General features: G+C 48.1%; 1 protein-coding gene across 3 annotated transcripts in view; it reads right to left on the minus strand.

Annotated features, from left to right (window-relative positions):
- CDH13 (cadherin 13) overlaps positions 1–25,785 on the minus strand; it is a 1,008,030-nt gene that overhangs the window by 221,186 nt on the left and 761,059 nt on the right. For 2 of the 3 annotated variants that reach the window (XM_029925178.1, XM_029925180.1), the window contains one exon: positions 14,038–14,216. In XM_029925178.1, the coding sequence (XP_029781038.1) occupies positions 14,038–14,216 (179 nt within the window). Of the gene's footprint in view, positions 1–7,367; positions 7,564–14,037; positions 14,217–25,785 lie in introns of those variants that run through there. The other variant, XM_029925181.1, reaches the window with a different exon arrangement.

The raw sequence follows: 25,785 nt of genomic DNA on the forward strand, positions 1-25,785 counted from the left end.
GAAAACACCCAAGAGTTCACTCACACCTGTTCCTTCTCTAAGTGTGTGCTTGTATTGATTCTCTTCATCTTTATAATAACCCTTTGAGGGAGGCGCATTATGGTTCCCATTTTACAGACAAAGAAACTGAGGCACACATCAAACCGTAAGGGTTTCGTTCTCTGTATTGTGCTACCTTCCCACGACGGGCCTCCTGGGAGCATTGACAGTGGTGTGGAACAAGACTGTTTAAGGACATGGCAACCATGATTATGGCTATGAGTTGTTCAGGCTACTGACGTTCCCAATATCACAGAGCTGGGGAGAGATGGAGCTGGGATTTGAACTCAGGCTACCTGGATGTGAGGCTGTGGCCTGAGCCACCGCACTCTCAGAAAATCCAGATCCGAAGAGGACCAGTCCAAACACAACCACACAAATCCTTTCACATCTCAGCTCACGATGACATGTTAGTGGCTGAATATTTCTGTTCCTCTAAAATGCGTACATGTAAGTCCTAGCTCCCAATGGGGTGGTATTGGGAAGGGGGCCATTGGGAGGTAAAACAGATGAGGACGAGGACAGGAAGGTCCCTGGGACACTAGGCGACGAGAGACCAGAACTTCCTCTCCTGCCTGGGAAGATGCACTAGGAAAGGGGCCACAGATCGGGTGGCACCTGCTCGTGGACTTCCAGCGCCCAGAACTGTGAGGAATAAATTTCTATTGTTTAAGCCCCTGCGAATCAATGGTATTTTGTTCTAGCAGCCCAAGCAGAATAAGGCGAAGTACAAAGATAAACAAACAAACAAAAGAATAAAAACAAAACAAAAAGAATCACAGCTTCTGTGGTGTTTTGCAAACTGCTTGTTAATATACTGTGAACACCTCTCCATATCATTATACATTCTTGCACCACATCATTTTGCATGATTTAATGGAATCCCAGTGTAGGAATATGGCACAATTTATTGAACAGATTCAGTGGTTTGACACTTAGTTTGGCTCTTTAGATAAAGATCCAATGAAACTTCCATTGGTGAATGTGTGTACACATATTTGATTATGTGAATTGCTGTGTTAAAGAATAAGGGGCATTTTTTATAGGTTTTTTTTGTTCTATCTATTTGAGAGAGATACAGAGAATGAACTGGGAAGAGGCAGAGAGCGAGGAAGACACAGAGTCCAAAGCAGGCTCCAGGATCGGAGCTGTCAGCACAGAGCCCAAAGTGGGGGTAGAACTCACAAACTGTGAGATCATGATCTGAGCGCAGTTGGATGCTCAACCGACTGAGCGACCCAGGTGCCCCGTATAGTGGCATTTTTGAAAAGTGTTTATTTATTTACTTTGAGAGAGACAAAATGCAAACAGTGAAGGGGCAGAGAGAGAGAGAGACAGACAGACAGACAGACAGAGAATCCTGAGCAGGCTCTGTGCCCCCAGTACAGAGCCTGATGTAGGGGTCAAACTCATAAACCCCGAGATCATGACCTGAGTCAAAATCAACAGTGAGACAGCTTTACTCATGGAGTCCCCCAGGGGTCCCTAGGGGCATTTAAAAAATCCATTTGATTCTTGTTTCCAAAACACCCAACAAATGAACTGGGCCAACTCGTATTTCCACACTAGGGTAGGAAAGAGGCTTTCTCAGGGCCCTTTTCTACCAAATTTCTAGGAGCCACTTGAGCTCAGTAACCAGAGGCCCCCCAATCAAAACAAAAGTTACTTCAAAACTTCACTATGTTTTGTTTGAAATAGATTTCAATATCTATTTCCTCTGTGAAGGAACCATCCAAATCAATAATCAATAATATTGATGCAGATAGTGGGGGAGGGGAATGTATGAGCGTTAGGGACAGGCCGATACAGGCTCACATCTCAGTGACATCAGGTGTCCCCTCTCTGTACCCACTCAGCTCAAAGAAGAGCCCCCATCTCGGAAGTCCTCTCCCCTGCTTCTGGCTCCTCTCGCACCCTGCTCGCTCCTGCTCTTGGGGCCCTGACGTGACAGAGACAGTCAATGCAAATGGTTTCAGCCAGTGTTTCGTCTGTGTCTAGACAGCCCTTTGTTTTGTTATTATCTTTCTTTTTCAAGTTTATTGATTTATTTTGAGAGAGAGCGAGCGCGGAGGAGGGGCAGAGCAAGAGGAAGAGAGAGAAAATCCCAAGCAGGGCCCGACGCAGGGCTCAGTCTCATGAACCGCGAGATCGTGACCTGAACTGAAACCAAGAGTCCGACGCTTGGCTGACAGAGCCACCCAGGCGCCCCTTGTTTTACTATTTTTGGATTGAACTGGTTGTTTTAGTTATTGTAACCACATTTTCAGTTTAGAATTAATTAACAAGTGTCTGAAATGACCTGTGTCTTAATCATGGGGATATGAAACTCAAGTGCCAAGAAAAATGAAATCAGACCCATCATTCATGACCCAGCTCCTGTCCCTGGGATCCCACCCATGGATGAGTACGTGTGATTCAGTGTTTTGAGAGTGGACCTCAGATACAGACACATGAACACGCTCAACAACACACAGAAGCAACTGCGACTAATTGCCCATTTTGACCAGCAGCTTAATGGCTCAGGGCTGGCCAAGGATGGCCCATGGGCCCAAGCCAGCCAGCTGTCTGTTTTTTGATGGCTCATGAGCTAAAAAGACTTTTTATATTTTGTGATGATCACACTTTACGTGGTTATCGAAGTAGCTAACATACATGCTCAACATTGCCTCTTGGTCCCCAAACCCTAAAATATTTACTATCTGGTGCCTTAAAGAGAAAGTTTCCACCCTCTGCCTTCATAGGTGTTCCTACAATCTGAAGCTCCTGCATTGTTGACTGTGACATCCTAATGTCATAGAGCCAATAAAGCAGGTCATGAATTTAGAACACACTGTCAACAAGTTACATGTAAGTTACAATATCAGCAAGATTTTATGCTGCGGCAAACGTGGGGCAAATGAGATCCCTCCCTGAAAACAAAACTGAAGGAAATGTGGACCCCAGGCCTTTCGAGGCCTCATCGCGTCTTGAAATGGTCTATGGCCAGCTTGCCTTCATCCAAGCCTTGTTCGCTTCCGGTTATCTTGCCTTAAAACGCTCTGCAATATAAGCATAACGTAGTGACTGTAATCACCTTGGTCCTGACTCGGGGCCAAGACCTGTAAGGGCAAGTCTGGAAGAGCTGCTTCCCAAAGGCTCTGCAACGACTCTTCTTCCCTTTCATGACTGTTCTCAATGTGCTAAGGGCAAAGCTTTTCCCTATTTTCTCCGCCAGTTCACAGCCACGACAGAACTAGACATCCTTCCCTCCTTCCCTTCCTTCCTTCCGATTTGAAAGAAAGACAGAGGAGAGAGAGTGTGCATGCAAGCAGGGGAGGGGTAGAAGGGGAGAGAGAGAATCCTAAGCAGGCTCCAGCTCAGCGCGGGGCCTCATGCGGGGCTCGATCCCACGACCCTGGCTCCATGACCTGAGCCGACGTCAAGAGTTGGACACTCAACTGACTCAGCCACCAGGCGCCCCTACTTAACAATCTTCCTAAACTGGGGTGCATCTCTCCAATGGGGACTATGAACAGGGATGAGATTTAGAGCGATGCTATTTCAGTACAGTAACTGAAAAATGTGTCGGCGAAGTAAAACACGCTTTTCCATGCCAATCACAGTTCTTGGCTGATACAGAGAAATATGCGTTCTCTAGAAGAACTTTTCCCAAAAAAGAAGTTGTTCTTCAGTTTTTAGGGTACTTCACATTGAGTAAGATGGAGAGATTTGAAATGATGGAAAAACAGAAGCACTCTAAATTCATCATCACCCTGCATTTTATTTTTACCATATTAAAAAAAGAGACAGAGAAGAAGATAAAGCTTAGAGAATTACACATTCGTCAAACACGACAAGATGAATCTGTCTTAATGACAAAGCTAAGTGTCTCTTGATTCGATATGTGCGAACAGCCACTGATTGCATGCGCTGAGATGCGCAAGAGCAGAGATATGAAGTAGGCTGTTGTTTATTCATTTATTAACAACCTGCGGAATTTAGATTCAAGTGGTAGCCCCTTGTCTCTCCCTTTGAGAAGGCTAGAAATCTGTGAACCACACACTCATCATTCCCCAAGAATTCCTGAGCTGCCTCCAAGATGCCTCTGCCCTACGGCTGCGAGTCCCCCCTCCGCTCGCCAAGGTTCCCTCCGCGTTACCGCCAGGAGGGTGCTGCACTTCACAGAGCTGTGTCTGATGTTTCAGTATGGTTGGTGGCATTGTATTTACGTTAGGATGCACCCATAATCCCGAGGATGGCATTCAAAGCCCTCTACAATCTTGAACCAACTCCCTGCCCTCGCCGGGGAGCTCCCCAGGACACCCTCCGCTCCCCGTCTCTCTTGCCTTTCCCCATGCTGTTCCCGGGCCCGGGATGCCCTTCCCTCAGCTCCTTCGCTGCGGCTTCCCATCTGCACACCGAGGCTGGGTTCCCACAGCACATCTCCCTGTGCGTCTGCTTTCCTTCATCGCCAGCAGCTTGATCTCTGCGTCCCTGGTGTCCTGCAGCCCGTCAAAGATTCAGCAGATGCTGGCAGGCACTCGGTGCACACGTGTCAACATTCGTGTCTGGATTCGGGGAGGTGGATTACTTTGGTGTTTCACTGAACTTTATGAGCCTGCCCGGTTCTCTGCGGTGCGGCCGGAGGGTGAGGGGACTGCCTGGCAGAGGGAGAAAAATCCCACCTCCAAGCTGCTCCTCCAGGCTCACTGTCCATCATGAAATTAACTAGTCTCCACTGATATTTACAGGGTGCTAAGTGCTTGACAGATCTTATTTAATCTTCCCTTTTTTTAAGTTTATTTATTTATTTTGAGAGAGAGCAAGAGGGGAAGGGCAGCGCAGGGCCAGACGTGGGGCTCGAACTCAGGATCCATGAGATCAAGACCTGAGCTGAGATCAAGAGTCGGATGCTCAAGCGACTGAGCCACCCAGGGGCCCCTCTCATTTCATCTTCCTGAGCAGCCTGTGAGGTGGAGACTATGATCATCCTCCTAAGTAGGGGAGGGAGAGCCACGGCTTGGAGAGGCTAACTGGCCCCCCATTTCCCACAGCTGGTAAGAGGGGCCAGTAGGCTACACATCTGTGGAGTCTGAAGGCAGCTCCCGTGCCGGAGACCCGTGACTCAGACCGGGTTTCAGCCAGGTGACTAGAGACCACCCTCGCTCTCTCGGCTTGATGGGCCAGCCTCGGAGGATGGAGGACATGGTTACGGGCACCCACACAGTGTGACCCGCCGAGGTCTCCTGCTAGAATTCATCGCCTCCCGGGCTCCAGCCACACTGCCATCAGCAGGCCGCCGGCTGGCTCGTGACTGAATCTCAGACCCCGGGGCTCGGTTAGCATCACGCCTCCTGGACCTCCCATTCCACTTTGCTGACACGAAAGAGCAAGTGTGACTCACAGAGGGTGGTCCACCATCTGTGTTTCATTTGTCAGGATAATGTGTTATTTTAAAAATAATAAGACAATTTATTTACATCTATTTCTCCCCCCTCTATTTTCTCAGCAGCAAGTGATTAAAAAAAAATGGGAGAAAATTATCCCAACAAAAATATTTATGAGTAAATAGCTCACAGAAACGGGGAGGATGCTGCTATCTAAATAATTCCAGTCCCGCCTACCGAAGTAAAGAGAGAGAGTATTCCTGACAGCGTGATTGAATTGTGTGTAATTACTGCCGATGTTTTAAACATGAGGATCACGAGAAAACTCTTAGCATGAGATCAGAGCGGCCTGAAAACATTTATTTTCCTGAGAGCGTGATGGCGATTTCCTTCTTTCATTCAAGGTGAGGGAGAAAATGCTACCCCTGAGGATTAGTCCTTATTTTCGGGCAGCTTGACTTGATTATCGTCGTGTTCACAGATGTCTTTACTATGTTTCTGGAGACGTGGCCCACGTGACGATATTCTAACTCGGATCATCTGGGCTCCTGAGACGTGCAGCCACAAGTCCCATTTCATTGACCGTTTTCCATACGATGCTCTCTCTAACCTTCGTCAGCTTCCTCCAACATAATCGAAGACTCCTGAATCTCTCATAGCAAAAATAAGTCTTATGTGACACCATAAAAAAAAAAGAAAGGAAATTCTCTGTTTTTCCATTTGGCCTCAAAACTGAGGACATTATAACGTTTCAGAAAACCCTTCACCAGTTGAAAAGAGAAAACGAGTTACATTCACAGGCTTAAAATCTCTTACTGGCTGTGCATTCTTATGGGTAGCTACCAGTTTCCCTAGATTATCTAGCGGATAATACATATTAAGTTGAAGGTGAATTCAAATAAAGATAGAAAAGTGCTCAACCCCCTTAAAAAGACTAATGAAAGTGTTAAGTTCAAATGTTAAAGGCCTCTTTAAGAAAATGTCTCTATTTGTTTAAAAAAAAAAAAGGAGGAGAAGGAGAAAGTGCAGGTGGAGGCGGGGACGGGGGAGGGATAGGAGGAAATAGAGCAGGAGGGGGAGAAGGAGGAGGAGGAGGAAACCAAAAAGAAAAACAACCCCCCCAAACTGACCATTAGCTACTCTGAGGGGTTTGAAATTGTAGCTGTGTTCAGAAAACTTGGCAGATTTCAGCTGATGAATTTCAGTCTCCCAGCCAAGATGATCAACTAAACAAACAATTTATCAAACGTTAGGGACCTTTATCTGATTTTATTTTGTAGTGCAGCCAGACATAGTTTAAAAACATAGACAGAGCTGTCAGAATGAGAGGCTGAGTATGGTTATGGAAAAGAATAAAACAGTGCCCCAGATGAACCCAATTTCGTTTGGTAGGATATATGGCTCTTATTTTCTCTAAACGTTTCCCCAAACATTTAAGCAAGAGACACAGATCCTCATGCCCATCCTATTCACCAAGGTATTTCTTAGAGCCCAGGGCAGTCCTGACACAAGGGAGGGGGTGGGGGATCAATTAGAGTGCGGGATGGTGACGCGAGGGCAAGGTGAGGTTCTCAGCTAAAATAAGGTCGTTTCTTCTGTTTGTACGCCCAGGCTGCAGAGGGGGATCGTGCAGTAAATTCTAAGATCATCTGCTATTTACTCATAAATACTGAGGGAACATGGGCCATCCATCCATCCATCATTCATCTATCCACCTTCCATCCATCCCTCCATCCATCCATCCATCCCTCTATCCATCCATCCAACAAATCTTCGCTGAGTACCCATTATTTACCTGGCTCTTAAGGGTGACAACGAGAATACAGAGATGGGACAGGGATCCAAGTGCTCTCTCTGCATTCTTATATTCATCCTTCCTTCACTTCTTATATTCCCATATGGCTTCAGAAAAAGTAAACAGAAAAGCATGTGCTGGAAAATATACCACGTCTCCAAGTAAAATCTGATGTCTATGAACACTGAGCTCATGAACACAGAGGGTAATACATGGTCACTGCGGCCGCTCTCACAGTTCAGCTGTGAATCCGCGGACTTGCAACAGAACCCGGCCCAGCATCAGCGGAAGTGAAGAGGTCTGGCTCCCAGAACGAAGTGAATCTGACCTGCGCAGTTTGCCAAGAGTCTTTGTCTTGGCAACCTGTGGGTGGAAACAGGAGTCAAGGTCTCAGTGGGAGCTCGTGGGAGCTGGAGCCTGGGTTAGCGGCAGCCATAGCAAGTGTGACAAATGGTAATAACTGTGTATAATACTTTGCTGTTTGCAAAACTAGAGGAAGTTGTGCACGTCTCGAAGAAGTGACAGAGTTGGTGGTGCAGATGTCATTTCCATAGTTATTACTGATGAGGAAAGGGGCTCAGAGAAGTTAAATGACTTGCGCAAGGTCACCCAGCTGGCCAGGTAGGAAATTGAGTTTCCCAGGCAGCTTCCTGCAAGGCAAATTGCACCTTGAAGATATTCAATATATGTTTTCAATAACTGTAGTCTCAAGGTTGGAAGACCTTAAGGATCTTACCTTTACGGATTAACTGAATCCCTTCTGTGATGTCCTACTAAGGCAGTCTGTCTGAATGCATGCATCCCGCAACGGGGAACTCACTACGCACTTTTACAATTTACTACGACAACTAATAATGATCAGTATGACAGCTTGCATTGAGAAGAGACGGTGTGCTTCACGCATCTTAGCCCATCTGGTCCTCACCGACTCATCTGAGGTGGGTGCTACTATTCCCACCTCACTGATGAAGAACTAAGGCAAGAAGAGGCCAATCAACGGGCTGTTACAGGTTGAATCGTGTCCCCTAAAAAGATATATTTAGGTCCTAAGCCCTCATACCTGTGAACGTGACCTTATTTAGAAATTGGGTCTTTGTAAATATAACCAGTAAAGATGAGGGGGCTAAGCGGGGGTCTAAACTCTGTCCGTATAAATGGTGTCTTACAGGAAGACGCAGGCATGCACGGAGGGAAGGCCGTGTGAAAGCGCAGGGTCAGAGGAAGGACATGTAAGATGAGGGTGGAGACTGGAACCGGGTGTCTACAAGCCCAGGAACGCTAAAGAGGCAAGGAGGGACCCTCCCCGGAGACTTCAAAGGGAGCCTGGCCCGACTGACACCTGCTTACAGACTTCGGGCCTTCAGAGCTGTGAGAGAATAAACTGGTGTTGTTTTCAGCCACTTGGCTTGTGGTACATCGTTACAGCCATCCAGGGAAACGAAAACACACGGTGGGGGTGGGGGGCCGGGTCCCGCCTCTGAGTCGCAGACACCCTGAAACACGGCCTCTGAAGGCAGGGACCCTTCAACTCGCTGCCCATCTGGATCGCTTCGAACCACTGAGGGCTGCTGTCCCACCCGAGATGCTGAGTCTGTGGCTCTAGGCTTCGGCTGGAGCACCGCGCCTTTTTCTTTTTTAAAAAAATATTTAATTATTTTCTTTTACTTCGGAGGAGGGGGAGGGGCGGAGGGAAAGGGACACAATCGTATGTGGGCTTCAGCACAGAGCCAGACCTGGGGCTCGATCCCATGACCCTGGGGAACATGACCTGAGCCGAAATCGAGAACCAGACACTCAACCAACAGAGCCGCCCAGGCGCCCCTGGAGCACTCAGATTTCTAAGGCTCCTCAGCAACGTTTGAGAAACTGTCCTAGTTAATTCTACTTGTCACCAGCTGGGGACCAAGTGGAACAAACCCACCAACTCCAATGGCAACTATTCAGCCATGGTGGCCCATCGAGTGGGAAGCCACATCAGCCGCCCATCACAGTTAGGAGGAAAAGGAGGGGGCCAGTTATGGGTCCTCAGAGGATGGAGACGGTGAGTGAGCTGCCGTCTAGCATTTTCACTTGACCCAAAGCAGATGAGCAACAAGCGGCCTCACTCCCAGCTCTGCGCATGCCCGGCAGGCCCAGAGGCCGCAGCGCCCCGAAAGCAGCGGAAATGAAAGACAAGGACCTGGCCTGATGGCAGCCTGCCCAGGGATGCTACCATTCCGAGCCCGCTTCCCTCCCTCCCACCCTCCTTCCCTGGACGGTGCAGTAAATATTTGCCGGGCATCCAGCACGTGCTAAGGACTAGGAATGTGTCAGGGAACAGGATGGGCGCAATCCCTTTTCTCCTCCGAGTACGGGTGGGAGCGGATCAGTGAGGGCCCCTGCCTCAGTGGGCCCCCTGGAGACACCCTGAGGAGCCATGGTGGGAAGGAAAGGCAACGACCAGATGGTGACATTAAAGATCATTCACTGGTGTCCGTGCGTACCCTCATCGACACGCTTTATGACAAAGTAAATAGGGGAAAGGCAGGTTCAAAGAAAACAGTGCCCGCTGCCTCCCTGAAGTCTTATGGCACCTGCCAGGGTCCTCCTTGGGGCAGAACTCAGTAAAGGAAAGGTACCACATGGAAAAGCAGAAGGGGAAATTTACATTGTATCAACTGAGCTCACTATGTCAGCCAGTGGCTTCCAGAACCTTCTAGCATGACCATGTGGGGCCAAATGGAGCAAAACACTTGTAACCACTCGGGGGCGCTGGCTCAAAAAGTCCCAGACCCCTGTGCTCACACTCACTGCATGCAGGGGTCCCACTGGAACATTCTCTTAAAAATTAATAGTGAAGGGGCGCCTGGGGGGCTCAGTCGGTTAAGTGTATGACTTCAGCTCAGGTGATGATCTCACGGTTCGTGGGTTTGAGCCCTGTGTCGGGCTCTGGGCTGACAGCTCAGAGCCTGGAGCCTGTCTTCAGATTCTGTGTCTCCCTCTCTCTCTGACCCTCCCCTGCTCACTCTGTCTCTCTCTGTCTCTCAAAAATAAATAAAAAACATTAAAAAGATTTTTAAAAAATGACTGGTGAATAAATGTTTTCATTTTTAAAATTTTTTTTGAAGTTTTTATTTATTTTAAGAGGCAGGGAGAGCACAGGTGGGAGAAATTCAGAGAGACTGGAAGAATCCCAAACCAGACCTGCACTGTCAGCTCAAAGCCCCATGAGGGGCTCGAACTTGGGAACTGGGAGACCATGACCGGAGCCAAAATCAAGAGTCAGATGCTTGACTGACTGAGTCGCCCAGGGGCCCCAGTGCATCAGTTTGAAATGTTCTGCTTGGAGTAGACTTTAAAACCACGCCCGAGAGAGGACGCCTACTCAGGAATCCTCCAGAAATAATGACAAACGATTCTCCAGCCTTCTGGAAGCACCTGTCACAGGCACATGATCTTAGGAAAGGAGCAGTGAGCTCAGAAGTCTGATGTGCAAGTCCCGTCCCTTTAAAGATGAGTTACGTGGAGTCACGTTTCACCCTTTCAGCAAACTTGCCGAGGAGACGCTTACGGCAGCGAGAGTAAACAGTCACGGCTTGCCCACATTCAGGGACACTGCTGTCCTTCAGACAGAGCTGCCTGGGTCAGCAGTGAACTCGGGAAACCCTCACAGAGAAGTGACACTCTTCATTCATTATCATCGATTTTCCAGTTGCAGTGAGATTGTGTTTACCTTTTCGGGGGGAGCCGTTTATGTATTGTGGCTGGAAACGCTTCATTCGACTCCCATAATTACCTACTCAATGCAAGTTAACAAAAACCCAAATGGAGAGATCATGAGCTTAAAACACATTTGTCCCCCAAATAAACCTTAAAAACGGAATAATCCATTATATTAGCACTTTGGTTTACAAATAGAGACTTACAAAGTGTTTTCTGTCAGTAAAAAGAGACGCTGAGCTAGGGAAATCACTGCGTTTCATCTTCGCCTTGGAAAAATCTGCAAGCACCTTAGGGGAACTAGGGGTTCTGGGGAAGCTGGTGTGTGTGTGTCCACACGTGTGTGCACGTGTGTGCTGGGCAGGGCACAGACACAGGTGGACAGGCATTCCTTGCCTCTGAAGAAGATAATAAAGCATCAAGCAGTCATAAAAACAGGGCGGGTTGGAAAGAGAACGGGACACAGAGAGGAGAAGGACTCCGTACGTTCCTTCTTTCCTGCTTTCCTATTTTTAACTAGGAACAGTGACATTTTCCAAGTGTCAGCCATGGTTTCCATGAAGATCTCCTTCTCCTCCTCCCTTCCAGTAAGTCCTCTTCCTAGCTACTGATTCCCACCCTGAAGTGCAAAATCCGCCCTTCCGACGCATCTTGCCTGGACCCCAAAGGCGACGTTCCAAACGTGCGTGTAGCAGGTGGACACGAACACGCGGAAGAGCACAGTGTCTGCTCTCCGTTGAGTCTACAGTCGAGGCCGGCTTGGCCCACTGGAACTTTCTGTGATGGTGACAAGATTCCCTATCCGTCCTGGCTGACGCATTTTTACATTTTCATTTCAATTAATGTAAATTAAAATTTAAATAACTTCTCGGGACTAGTGGTGACTGTGACAGGCAGTACTAGACCCAGAGGAAGGGGTATTCTCTTTATAAATTTCTTTTTTAATGTTTATTTATTTTTGAGACAGAGAGACAGAGTGTGAGCAGGGGAGGGACAGAGAGAGAAGGAGACACAGAATCCAAAGCAGGCTCCAGGTTCTGAGCTGTCAGCACAGAGCCCGACACAGGGCTTGAACCTACAAACCGTGAGACCATGACCTGAGCCGAAGTCTGACAGGTAACTAAGCCACCCAGGCACCCCAGGGGTATTCTTCTCAAATTTGTTTATGTAGAGGGTGAGCAAGTAGAGGAGGGGCAGAGAGAGAGGGAGAGGGAGTGAGGGGGGAGAGAGAGGGAGAGAAAGAGACAGAGAGAGAGAGAGAGAATCCCAAGGAGGCTCTGAACTATTGGCACACAGCTCAATGTGGGATCAACTGTGAGATCACCACCTGAGCTGAAATCAGGAGTCATATGCTGAAGTGACTGAGCTGCCCAGGCACCCAGGTGGGGGTCATTCTTTTTTTTTGTTTTTTGTTTTTTAATATTTCTTTTTGAGGGAGGGTGTGGAGGGGCAGAGAGAGAGGGAGACACAATCTGAAGCAGCTCCAGGCTCTGAGCTGTCAGCATGGAGCCCAACACAGGGTTCGAACTCATGAACCATGAGACCATGACCTGAGTCTAAGCTGGACACTTAATGGACTGAGCCGCCCAGGCGCCCCTGGAGGGGGATATTCTTTAAGGAGACACACGGCGGCTTGAAGGAGTGCACAGCCAAGGCCCGATGACGACTACAGGTCCGAGCAGGCAGGGCTGGAGAGCACCCAGGCAGTGGAAGACTCGGGTCTCAGGAGGATGTGGGAGCTTCTGGTGGTGGTGGTGTTTGTTTATTTTTGAGACGGAGTGCAAGCAGGGGAGGGGCGGAGAGAGAGGGAGACAGAGAAGCCCAAGCAGGCTCCACGCTGCCAGCGCAGAGCCCCTCAAGGGGCCGGAACCCATGAACAGGGAGTTCGGGACCGGACCCAAAGCTGGATGCTTAACTGACCTAAGGAGCCCCCAGGAAGAACAGGTGCTTAAAGGCAGTGGCCCTAACCCGATTCCTGGCAGAAGCCACAGCGTGGAAACGCGGAAAGGAGAGAAGGCATTTCCGACCCGAGAGTTTGTTTCATCAAAGATGTGAGGGGAAACACACAGAGTCCATTAGGGAAACCCGGCAGTTTCCATGGGCAGGTGGTGCTCAGGAAGGTCAGGGGTGACCGCAGGGGTCCTGTCCGAGAGATGACGCCATGTTGGGAGCAAAGAACTCCAGGAAGGGAGCGGACCTGGGGCGGAGGCGGTGAGGGACGGAGGGGAGCCCCGAGGTTGCTGTAATACTCTGCGTTTGAAGGGCTAGGAGTCTCTCCTACTGAGGGGAGCCTGTGGGGAACCGCAGAGGCCAGGGGGCCGGGACCAGGGGGCGCATGTTGGGGGACATGAGCTGGGCAGGCGCCCACGCCCCATATACATGGGAGCCAACTGCAGCTCCATCCGACTGTCACATCTGATGTCACCGACTGCCCACATGTGGAAACCGGGCCTCAAATTTCCAGAATTTGTCGTTTTCAGGAAGGTTGGAAGTTGGAAATTAAAAAAAAAATTAAGTCTAAATATTTTGACATGGCCACTAATGTGAAAACCTGAAAGCATCCTAGGTAAAACCAAAGAGCAAGGGTGCGGACGGGCTGAGGTCCCTGGGTCACCTGTGTGGGACATCTGACGCACATGATGGCTGACGGTCGCAGCGACAGCCTCAGGGTGAAACAGGAGCGGGTTCGGGTCGGGGACACCATGACGCACACAGTGGAGGAAAGAGGAGAAGTCCAAGCCACCTGACCCTCTCATCTGGGACAAAGCCACCTTGGTCTCCCCCTGCCTCCCTCCTGCCTGCCCTTCCTTCCTTGGCCCCATCCCTCCCTCTGCAAGACAGGTTGGGATAGAGTGTCATTACGAGGGCTCCTGGGTAAGTGCTTGGTGGGGAAACCGAGGCATCGGGTAGAAGGAATACAAACAATCCCAAAGCATGTGTGTGGCCTTGCAGAGCGTGCGTTTGCGGTTCCATGATACCCCGGTTCCCCTCCGGATCCACCCCCCCTCCCCGGACCGCGCCTCAGCATCTAATTTCCACCTCTCCACGGGGCGGGCCGTTGCCGGAAGCCCCACGCCAGCCCTCCCGGGAGAGCTGCGTTCGAGTCTCATGAAAAAAGACGTGTGCCTTTCAGCTCACCTCTCGGTCCAGCAGGGCGGGCGACACGACGGTGACGATGTCCCCTTTCTCGGGATCGATGTAGAACATGTTCGGGGACGGCTTGTCGGGCGTCTGCTGACGGATATTGTAGCGCAGGAGGGCATTGTCCGTGGCCGGGTCGTCCGCGTCGAAGGCCGTCATCCGCATCACTGTGGTCCCTGGGGAGGCAGGAGGGAAGGGCGAAGGTGGTCACTCAGGGGACAGGCAGGGGCAGGGACCCCCCCTCCCCAGCAGTGGCCTCGGACTGATGCACCCGTCACGTTCTGAATTAAAAAGGAAAGCATTTCCAGGGCCATGTTGTATTTTTGCTTTTCTTGGACTCTCTCTCTCCATCACATTAAAAGACCTGAAATAAAGAAATCCTTGCCGTTCAGCAGATTGACAGCTTAATTTTCCCTTCGGCTGATATGCTGTTTATTTTCACAGGCTTCGTTCAATTGTGAATGTGGCTGCATGACAATGGCCTGTGGTTTAAAAGCTCTTAGTGGGGCTCCGGGCTGGGGGAGGAGGAAACAGAGGTGAGAAAAGGCATTCCCTGGTGTCCAGCAGGTCAGAGATTAGTAAGAGCGACATCAGATCAAAAGAAAATCATGAACCATCACGAATGCATTGAGAGGCAGCATTATGAAGACATAAGAACAACTGCATCTAACCCAGGGTTCAGGAAAGGTCCCGGTGCGGACACGAAGGAGTGAGCAGGTGTAAGCAGTGTGAAGCAGGGGGTCCTCGATGGGAAAAGATGTTCCAGTTAAAGGGATGGGGACCAAGCGTTATTTGAGCCCCCATCGTGTGGCAGCTGCCCTGTCCTGGGCACTTCAGATACAAAGACGACATGGAGAGGAAGGTGGCGTGACTACTTGACAAAGTCAAAGGCTGATAAGGCATCAGGTCTCGCTCTCCACAGCCGATATGAAGAATTGGTGTTAGCCACTTTGGAGGACGTGTGAGCCAAACTAGTAAACAAACAAAAAAAAACAACTACATTTACCCATTTGGCATCTCCTGTCAAGAAATACTTGTGTGTGGGGCACCTGGGCGGCTCAGCCGGTTAAGCGTCTGACTCTTGATTTCGGCTCAGGTCATGATCTCACAGTTTGTGGGATTGAGCCTTGGGCGTGTGCTAAAAGCATGAAGCCTGCTTGGGATTCTCTCTCTCCCTCTCTCTCTGTTAATTCCTCTCTCACGTGCTCTCTCTCTCTCAAAATAAATAAACTTAAAAAAAAAACAAACACTTGCATGTGTCAATAAAGGGTTCTTGCAAGGATATTCACCGCAGGATTATCCATCATGGTGAAAGATTTGGAAACAACCTAACTGTCCACACAACAGAGGATCTGCTACAGTGATGGGATTCCACACACTGTGAAAGATTTTGTAGCAGGCAGGAGAAGGGTATAGGTAGACCCTATACCAAGATGTGCCTCTGTGGCATGTAGATTATGTAGAAGGTAGACCTATACCCTTCTCCTGCCTAGCACAGAAGGCTGTCCAAGATAGAATACCGTGTGAAATGATCGGGTTGAAGGATGTTACCCAGAGTTTGGTATCATTTTTGTGAACCCTTGTGCTCACAGAAAATGCCACAATACTTTATACATGTATTTTTCAGATACAGTTTATGCCCATAAATGCATAGAAGGGCCATGAAAGTGGACGTCACATTGATTGTGGTGGTGAAGGGCACAAACCTTGCCACTCCAAGATGTGCCTCTGTGGCATGTAGATTATGTTAAGCTGGTTATTTTTAAGAAGCTGCAGACACAAGCGAAGCTTTGAAAACCAAGAAGTTACACCTCTTGTAAGTAACATTTACGATTGTAAGGGAAATCTTCATTTATAAGGGTCTCACCCTTGCTGGTACTCTAGATCTTGAGAAACTGTTACCAGTGGAGACGGTAGGGACTAAAATCTGCATAACAACTCCACCCTCACTGATTGCATTTTTCCTGGTCACCTCCCATAACACACCCCCTCCCCCCACTTCTCTCCATCTTTAGCAGAAGATGGTATTTAAGGGGATGGCTTCAGCCCTTGCAGGAAATTCCTCCATTTGCCTGTGTCTCTGCCGTATACATAGGAGGTATACAGGTTGTTAAACTTTTGTTTCATTTTCTCCTGTTTATCTATCTCATGTTAATTAAATTCTTAGATCAGCCCGAAGAAACTTAAAGGCCAGAGAAAAAATTTCCTCCCCAACAGAGGTTAAATTTGGGAAAGTACAAGAGAGATTGGGATTAAGGATGGTGAGGAGGAGGTTAAGATTTTGGCCCAACCTATAATGTTTTGATCATTTTTACAAGAAGAATGTATTACTTTTGTGATTAAATGTTAATATAAAAGGATCATAATTATAAATACTATTAATCTAAAAAATAAAATAGCCAGGTATTTTACTAGCAAAATGGGTTATTCAGGAATAGCAGAGAATTGCAATTCTGGACCCACAAACTACCACAAAGCCGTAGGCAAGTCCAACAGACGAGGGTGATGTTACTTATCAAGAAGGAAGAAGGTGGGAGGGGTTGTTTTGAAGGAAAAGACCACTGGAGAAAAGCAAGAGATCAAAGCGATGACAGCTACTCATTGGCTGAGTTGTAGAGCTGGTCGATTTCTTGTGCTAGATGCAATGTGCATCCTTCCCTGTGGGGACCTGTAATTGATAATTCTTTCTTGTTGATGATTCTTCTGTTGTGTCTGTAATTGACAATGCTCCTGTAATGGACATGGACCAGCTGTGCTCCCCTTTCCAACCTTCCCCTTGCCAGCCTCCCTGCTCCACTTTAGTGAGGTTTCCCTGTATTGATTTCACAAGCCCAAATGAAGCATGGGGGTAGAAGAGAGTCAGGCACATTTGCCTGAGGGTCTTGACAATTGCGAGCCAATGTATTTGGCTCAGGGCGACCGGCCCGACTATAATTTTTCATTGCAGTTTGCTTTTCTAAAAATATAGGGACCATCTGTGGATTCTGACCCCTCCTGGACTGACAAAATGTGATCTAATGGGTAAGAGATGAAAGCAGTACAGTCCAATGGTTCTTAGCACAAGTATTCACATGTGGAACATCGAACCTTAAATTAAACATGAAATTCATCCGACTTAGCTGCCATCCTTATGCCTTGTCCATTTATAGCAGTGCTTCTCAAACCAACCAAAGTACTTTACTTTTTTTCCACAATCGGAATCGGATTATCGGCCATTAGGTCTGATTGATCAGGCAAACAAGGGGCTCTGATCACCCTCAGGTTGGATGGATTTCTGGAGCAATGTAAGTGTTGTCATTAGGCCAGATACATCAGGCACATTTTCTATTCTACTAGGTTTCTTTGCCCCTCTTTGTTTCTTTGTGAAATTGTTGCAAGGCAAACTTCAGGGTCCAGGGCAAGAAGAGATAATTCTTGGGGCCGCCTGGGTGGCTCAGTCGGTTAAATGTCCGACTTTGCCTCAGGTCATGATCTCACGATTCCTGGGTTCAAGCCCTGCCGTCGGGCTCTGTGCTGACAGCTCAGAGTCTGGAGCCTGCTTTGGATTCCGTGTCTCCCTCTCTCTCTGCCCCTCCCTCGCTCACACTCTCTCTCTTTTTCTCTCCCAAAAATAAACATTTATAAATTTATATATGTGTTTATATATAAATTTATATATATATATAAAGAAATAATTCTTGGCTTATGCCCCTGCCTTATCTTGCCCCTCGCCTTCAGAAAATATTAGCAAACAGTTTGGCACTTTGTTTCCCATTGACACACACAATGGAATAAGGGTCTTTTTTCAACCTGGTGGTCCAGGCAGCCACTCCCAGTCTAGAAGGGTGACAGTTACTAGCCTCCTGGTCTAGGAGAACAAGACACTTTAATTAGGATGCTTTCAGAAGTCAGAGGCAGCACTCAGGCCTGTAAACTTGCCAGGAACATGCTAAGTGAGTTCCTTGTGGCCAGAGGCATGAAGGTGGCCTTGACACTATCAATTCCACAGGAAGTCGTCCCTGGGTAAGTACGTATGACCCAGCGCCTTGCAGTTTGTTAATGTCTAATGAATGCTTGACTGATGGGGTCTCTGCCGTATTTAATCTGCTTGTAATCGAAGTCCAAGGTGAACAAGGAAAATCACGTATAAAAGGGAAGTCATCATGGCTCACGGGCATCCTGGCTCCCACTAAAAGGATGGGGGGAAGGAAAAAAGACCTCGAGGCTCATGACTTTTCAATTTTCACCAGGAAATTCACTGATGATGTGTTTTTTGGTGATTATTGTTACAGATTTAATAACGTAACACAAGGTTATCCTGGGATGTTCCCAAGTTTACCTACAAAATGCTTTTTATTGTAACGAATCATTCGGGAGCAAGTGAACTTGATCTTAGGCACTGCCTTTGTCCTAGGTTCTGAGCCATCATGGTGGTGTAGGCGATGGCCTCAGACCACGGAGCTTCCACAGAACCCGGAGCCTGCCATGGTGAGTCCAGCTGCCTGTCGTCTCTGAGGTCTCCTGCCTCACCCTCTCCCTTCCACCCTGTCTGTGGTCTTAGTTTGCAGATCTGGGCTTCTACTGTGAAGATCACAGCTTTATACTAACACATACACATGCGCGTGTGCCCGCACACATGCACACTCACACACACGTTCTGTAGGCTCTGCTGTGGCAGGGTCCCCTCTCTAAGGAAAGAAAAAAAAAAAACAACCTCAAGACAAGCTGGCTATACATGTAAGTGACAACATCTCTCACAACCTGAGACCACTTAATCAGACTACGTTGTTTGTGTGTTACCACATATGGGAGACAAGAAATAGAAAATCTATAAAAACTACGCCTTGTGGCGTTCGGGGCTCAGTTCTTCAAGTACAAACCCAGCTGATCAGAGCCAGCGCAAATAAAGGTGCTTCCTGGAGAGAAAAGCCTTGGTGTCATGACTCTGTGTGCAAGGATCCTGCTACAGCGCTGTGCTTCTCTAGTCTTCCTCTGGGATCAAGGTTCTAGCCTGAGTCCCAGTCCATCCACTGGGCCCAATGCCCTGCTCTTGCTAGCTCCACCCCTGATGGCCGGATCATGATTTTTGTACTTCCAGGTTCTTCCACGGCTGGATGAACCACACGTCCTGGACTGTGTCCAAGGAACTCTGGTTCCATGAGCTCAGCAGAGAAACTGACTTGGGAAATAGGCCATAATCTCAGCAAAACAAGTTTCTAACCTGGAGGACATCTCCTGTCTCTAATCAGCAAATGCGTAGCGTAAATCTCCAAGAGAGAATTGAATCTGCAGCATTTCCCTAACTTCTCTGTTGACGAAGCTTCTTCACTTTAAGAGTGTCTTTCTGTGATGGGCCACCTGGTCCTACGCTTGAGTTCCTGGGGGGACAGACTGTGTTCCATTCATCTTCACAAGCTCAGAGTCTGCCATGCAGGAGGTCCTCTATCAATGTTGAGGAGGATCGCATTCTTGCAATTCACTCAAGCTTTGTCTTATTTCGTGATGACCAGAAACCATGAAGAACTCGTTACTGAGAAGAGTGGACAAGAGTGCCCGGACATTTTTCATAAGCAGGCATGCTTCACTACCACCTCTCAATATATATATATATTTGGGTCCTTGGAGGCCTTTGTTGGAACTGGATTCGGCAGGCCTACAGTCAGCGGTAGGCACGAGGACCAAGGTTTCAGGGCCCACGGAGGGCACCCATGCCTTACCCTTTGCCCGAGCTCACACCTCGGACTCTCAGAAGAAGGACTCGCTCATTTTCATCATCCCCGAGGCTTCCCCATCCAGGCTTACCTCGTGCCTGTTTCTGCTTCCCGATGGCAGAGAAAAGATAATTATATGATAGACACCCATGTGGGTCCTCTGAAATACATTTCTGCCTTCTCCCCCATCATAATATTCTCCTGAGTGTCAAAATAAGTGATAATCGCCCTGTCATTCCCAGATGAACTAGCGACGGCCCCTCTAAAGTAAATAAAAGAATTATAGGCTGCTACTTGAAAGTCTCAAGTCGGCCTGTCATTTTCTTTGGTTGAAGGACATGGCTGCCAGCATGCCAGCCTCCTACACAATTATGATCATTTCAGCTTGGTCAGATAGTCCCTTCCTCTTGGCCGTGTGTCTCTGATGAGAGAAAGTGCCATCTGGTATTAGGACCTTAAATGCTGGTGTCTGAAGTTCTGCTCCCTGTGACCTCACGCACAGCCACACCTGGGAGAAGTGGTGAGGGGACCCCAAGGTGAGGGGCTGCTTTCACACTCCATGGAAGGCCAGCCAGCTTCAGATGGGGGGGGGGGTGAGGGCGGCTCTAAAACACAGCGCCCTCTGCACCACAGGCAACGAGATGATTCTGTTCTTGAGATTTCTTTGACCTCATCCCCAAACCTCTCCCTCACATCATCAAAATTGTCAGACTCCTTTTTTTAAAAACCATATTCCCATAAGCAAGTACTGAGGCGTGGGCGTTCTGATCTGTAAGTGGCTCCAGATTTCTGGGAGCCTGGCTGTGCCAACTGCATGCTTTCCAGGCTTAGTACAAAACCCAAGATGATCAGACATGGCGGACGTCACCACGTGAGTCCCCTGCATGTGACGAAATGGTACTTCGTCAAAAAGCTTCAGCCTCACAAAAGGAGGTAGTACGTTCTGATGCCACCCGGATGCCAATCTCCATAACTAAGTGTCCTAAGAGTGGCAAAGGTTATTTAGAAAGAGGGTGTGGCCTCTGATGCTGGATTGCCTGACCTACTCCTTGCGTGTGTATTCCCATGTCAGAAAATTCCCACGATGTTTAGTGCCTCAACTGGTTCATCCAGGTGATGGGGACATGGAAGCATCTGGGGCTGTGTGTAGTTGGAGTGACGCTCATTCAAAATACATTTCTCTTGAAACTTCAGTTTGAAGGTGTTCTGGGCAGGGCACCCTGGTTACAAACGTCCAACCAGCGATGGCAGACATGGGATGCCACCAAACCAGCCAGCTTTGGCCTGGCTGGATCCATTCCAGGATGGTCCTGGGCAAACCAGAATGAGCTTGTCACTGCCAGGCCAAGTTTGCTTTCAGACACGGACACATCTCCTGGCCATGAGTGCCAGAGGATAGACGTCAGAACTCTTGCCGAATGTGCCTTCAGTGACACAGGCCCCGGCCAATCACCAGACTCCCCCTGTCACATCGCTGTGGGACTGCTTCCTGGCATGCAGGGGACACAACCCAGCTCTCTCCCTACAGTCCTTAGTGGTGAAGAGAGAGAGACGCAGGAGTGCAAACTCAAAGCAAAGCAGGGCTAGGGTGTGGCATTAACTCCTGGCCTCATGATGTACGGGCTGGGCCTCTTTGGACAAATTCCTTCGCGTCACCAAACCATCAGAGTTTCTGCCGTGACGGGCTGTTGTAGGCATTGAGTGTGTTAATGCGGTGTTTCTCAACCTTTTTGTTTTTCATTATTACCCATCCCCCCCCTTCCAGAGTCTTCTTAGACCTTTCCCCCCCGACTCTCCATCCCCGTCATGGAGGTACTGTGTATCTATTCATGTACAATGACCTTTTTGGATATTGCAAACTATTGCAATATCCAATATTTTTAATGTGCCTCCAAGCACCAATTTTCTCCTCCTCAGGGTGATATCATCCCCACTGAGAATGTACAAATTAATGAATATAAAGTTCAATGCCCGAGCGATGGTAAATACTCAAGAGATGTTAAGTTTTATTGTTATTTTTATTGATTGCTGCAATTTGCCGCCCAGTTCTGGGGGGACCCACTGCTGTGTGTGATGGTGATGAGTGTGAAACCTTGTAGGACCCAGCCACTTACTAGTTCTAGGACCCACACTCAGCATCCGCCCAAGCAGGGCTTAATTAAAATCTCATAGGGATGCAGCTCCCTTCTTCCCTCGGACTAGCCTGGAGACTTGCTGAGCGCACGCATGCGTGAATCGGCTTCCTCTGGTCTCGTCAATGTTTCCGCATACACGGAAATTAATAGGGAAACTGTCAGATGATTAGTGGACAAAAGATAACCACAGCAATTTGATAGGCATCCAGAAGTGGCCCCCGTTCCGCAGTGCGTGCATTCCTGAAAAGTCACCGTGTAATGAATCATAAATAATGTCTTATTTTCCCATTGACCTACATTAGCATTTCATACCTGCTTTATCTTCATTTGAGGGGGTGTCCAATTGGAATCTGCGCCTCGTAATTCACTTTAAGTTTTTCTGCTTATCTCTCCAACACTGTGCTCGCGCGTGGTGTAGGAAAGAGAGGTTGGCTCTCTGCTCTGGGGATGGAGACTATTAAAGAAAGCCGTGCTCAGAAGTGGGGGAGGAAGGGGACCTAAGCAAAGCCTGGGGAATTTAGTCACTTTGATGCTTCTTTTGGGGCGGTTCCCTCTCGTCCCCCATTATCTAGGGACTGTCATTCACCAGCACTGATTCTTCTCATATTTTGCATATGGTGATCAGGCTTTGCATCAGATCCACAACGAAGAAAGTTTGGATGAGGATGTCAATGCCCTGTGGCCTTTCCTCTGACAGTAGCCGGGTCCCTTCGCCCTGATGGTGAGACTCTCTGACCCCATCCCAGAGTGAGGTCAGGGTGCTGGGCCAGGAGTGAGAAGCGCAAAGGCAGACCCAATGCCCACATGGGTAACTTCACATGAGCAGAGCGATTTCAAGACAACTGGGAGCAGGGCGGACTGTGGCTAACTGGAGGGTGTATGCCTTGCCTAAGAGGCAGCCACCTTCTAGCTTAAGGTAATTCCACATTTCTGAAATGCAAGTCTGGAGAAGCTAGACCCTTCAGTTTTTCAAGAAAAGATGGGGTTTTGAATTTGCATGTCAACTATCAAAATGTCTATGCGTTGGACACCAGTTCAAAAATTTAAAAATAAAAGATGATGGAGTGAGACAAGGAAGGCCAAACAAAACAGGTTATGGCTCACCCGCTTCCAGCTTTTGTCCCTGTCAGCAGAGCCAATTCTTTTCCCCAAGGACATGAACTAAATGTTAATGTGTCCGCCAGTGAGAAATTACAACTTAAGAAAATGGTACACCTGCTATTAAGGTCTCCCTTCTTCCTGCCACCTCCCTTTTGGAACAGGAAAGTTCTCTCCTGTGGTCCCAGGACCCAGCAACGTAGGAGGAAGTGGAGACACAATGATAACACATCATGTGATGCAGGTTTCACGTTTGAGCCTATACTGACCACGGGAGGTACGTCATACCAGTAAGCCTATTGCACAGGTGACAGAAGGAAGATGGAGAAGGCCACCGAGCTAATTACCCACGAGCCAGGATCTGAGCTCCACTTTGCCAACAGGACAATGGCACAAACTATGAGTTGCTGCGTAATGCCCATACTTCCCTTATTCCTGATTTCAGCTGCCACACTGTGACCAGCCCAGGCACTAGACATCTCGGCTTCTCTGGCCGCTAACCTGGCCATGGACTAAGCAGCCAGGAGATGACCTCAACCAGGAGATGAGCACTTTTGTGGCACCCCCTCTCCTCACTTCCTGCTACCTGAATCGTAGATGTGATGACTATAGTCTTAGCAGCCATTTTGGACCATTAGGTGGCCCTTCGAATAGAAGCCATGTGATAGGAAGGTAGACCATGAAGACAGAAGACATTTGAGTCCCTGAGTCTCTGATGGCCATGGAGCTCCAAAGGAGGCCTAGAATGCCTCCCTCTGGCTTTGTTTACATGAGCAAGAAAGACATGAGAGATAAATAAAAGCCCATCTTGTTTGGAGCTTGGGTTTGCTCTTCCATGTGGTCACGGCTAGTCTTCTCTGATAAAGGCAGAAAGTAAAGATGGAAGAAAAGAAATAAGTATATTTTATTAAATAGTATTAGCCTAGAAAGTGAGTTTTGTTGCTTCAGCCTAGAGCTAGACAACATTATTTTAGAGAAAAGTAGAAAGTCAGCTCCTCATGCATTTTTCAAATATTAAGATCGGTTTCTACTTATCTAAAGTGTCTTGAATCCAGAGAAAGTCTATCAGGAGGTAAGGTTGGCTCATGGGTGAGTGGTGCCCACAAACTACACCTCCTCCGAACTACACTCATGTATTGTCCCTTCCACATCGACTGTGGGCTTAGCCACGTGACTTCCTTTGGCCAATGAGACACATGGAAACACACGGACAGAGGCACAAAAGTGCTTGTGCTTTGGGGCCTGTCCTCCAGGAGTCCGGCTGCCATCTGAGGGGATCTGGGCTCTGCGGCTGGAGGAGCTACGTATCTGTGGGCCGATGCTCCCTGGCTTCACCCCCAACTAGGCATTGGACACGTCAGCTGGATCATCTAGCCCCAGCTGAGCTCCCAGATGACAGGAGTCACATCTACATGGGCAAACATCAGGCCAGCATGAGACCCATCCAGCTGGACCCATCCCAACTTGCAGAATCACGAACAAATAAATAGTTGTGTTTTAAGCCACTAAGTTTTGATACATTTCATTTTACGGCAATTGATAACTGGCAAAGAAATATAAGCAGACTGATCATCACACACAAGATAGAAAATACGATATAATTTTAAAAAGTAGAGCTTACTTTAGATGTGGGAGTTGCCATTTAAGATAACTAACTATGGGGCACCTGAGGGGCTCAGTCGGTTAAGCATCCGACTTTGGCTCGGGTCATGATATTGTGGTTCATGAGTTCAAGCCCCAGGTCGGGCTCCATGCTGACAGCTCAGAGCCTGGAGCTTGCTTTGGATTCAGTGTGTCCCTCTCTCTCTGCCCCTCCCCTGCTCACACTCTGTCTTTCTCTCAAAACTAAATAAACATTAAAACAAATTAAAATAACCAACTAGCACAGCACACAGAGGATACACCAAAGTACAGAGGGACAGTTGCAGGCAAAGAAATCACGAAAATGCAACCCATTTCCCAAATGTTGGGCTTGGGTGGGGGGGGCCACTAATGATGTCACCGCTAAATCATGTAATGTGTTGACCACTGAGCATGTTAGTTAACAAACGATTATCCACCCCCCAGCCCAGAATAGAACAGAATCAAACCAGCCCAAAGTATATGTTCCTCTGTAGGTTTGAGCTGATTAAGTACCTTCAAACAGGAAGACAGCCCTGTTCTTACAAAGGAGAATGCCTTCCATGGGAGACCGTTACTCATTCCTTTAACGGCGGCCATGGGCATCCACGCACAGCTGGGCCTCGCCAAAATTCGATAGACTTCTCTGCTCAAATGTCCCTTACCTCCCTGGAGCGAGTTGGTTTCTTACGTACAAACTGGCAGTCAAATATGTAATAAGTTATGACGCGTTGAGCAAAAACCATCTCCCATCTGCTTTCGGAGGTTGTTTATTTTTATGCCAATGAAGAGATGGTGGCGACAGGACCATCCTACGGCTCTGAATCCTTCGGCTCCTCCCTGTCCATCGCTCAGTCTTCACAGCACCTTTGCCCTATGTTTCTGGCTGGCTGCTGCTCACCTGAGCTGCGGAAGGCCAGATTTTAGGCAAGAAAACGGGTTTTTGAGACGTAACATGTGGCTAAAACCTTATCATGATTCACTTTATTGCCTTGATTAATCTTCATCTCACCCAGAATTTTAAGGTAAAAATTTTCTCAAAAACCTTTTAGAAATTCTGTCTAATCTTTTTACTTATCATGCCTTTTTATGCAGCTCCTTTTTAAAGGATAGAGGATACACTGTTGGATGATCTCATCTTGCCTCAAACACTTCAAAAAAGGCAACGTTAAGTGAATCTCTATCCCTAATATTCCAAGGTA

This window comes from Suricata suricatta, chromosome 16, assembly GCF_006229205.1.
Source record: "Suricata suricatta isolate VVHF042 chromosome 16, meerkat_22Aug2017_6uvM2_HiC, whole genome shotgun sequence".
Taxonomy (NCBI): domain Eukaryota; kingdom Metazoa; phylum Chordata; class Mammalia; order Carnivora; family Herpestidae; genus Suricata; species Suricata suricatta.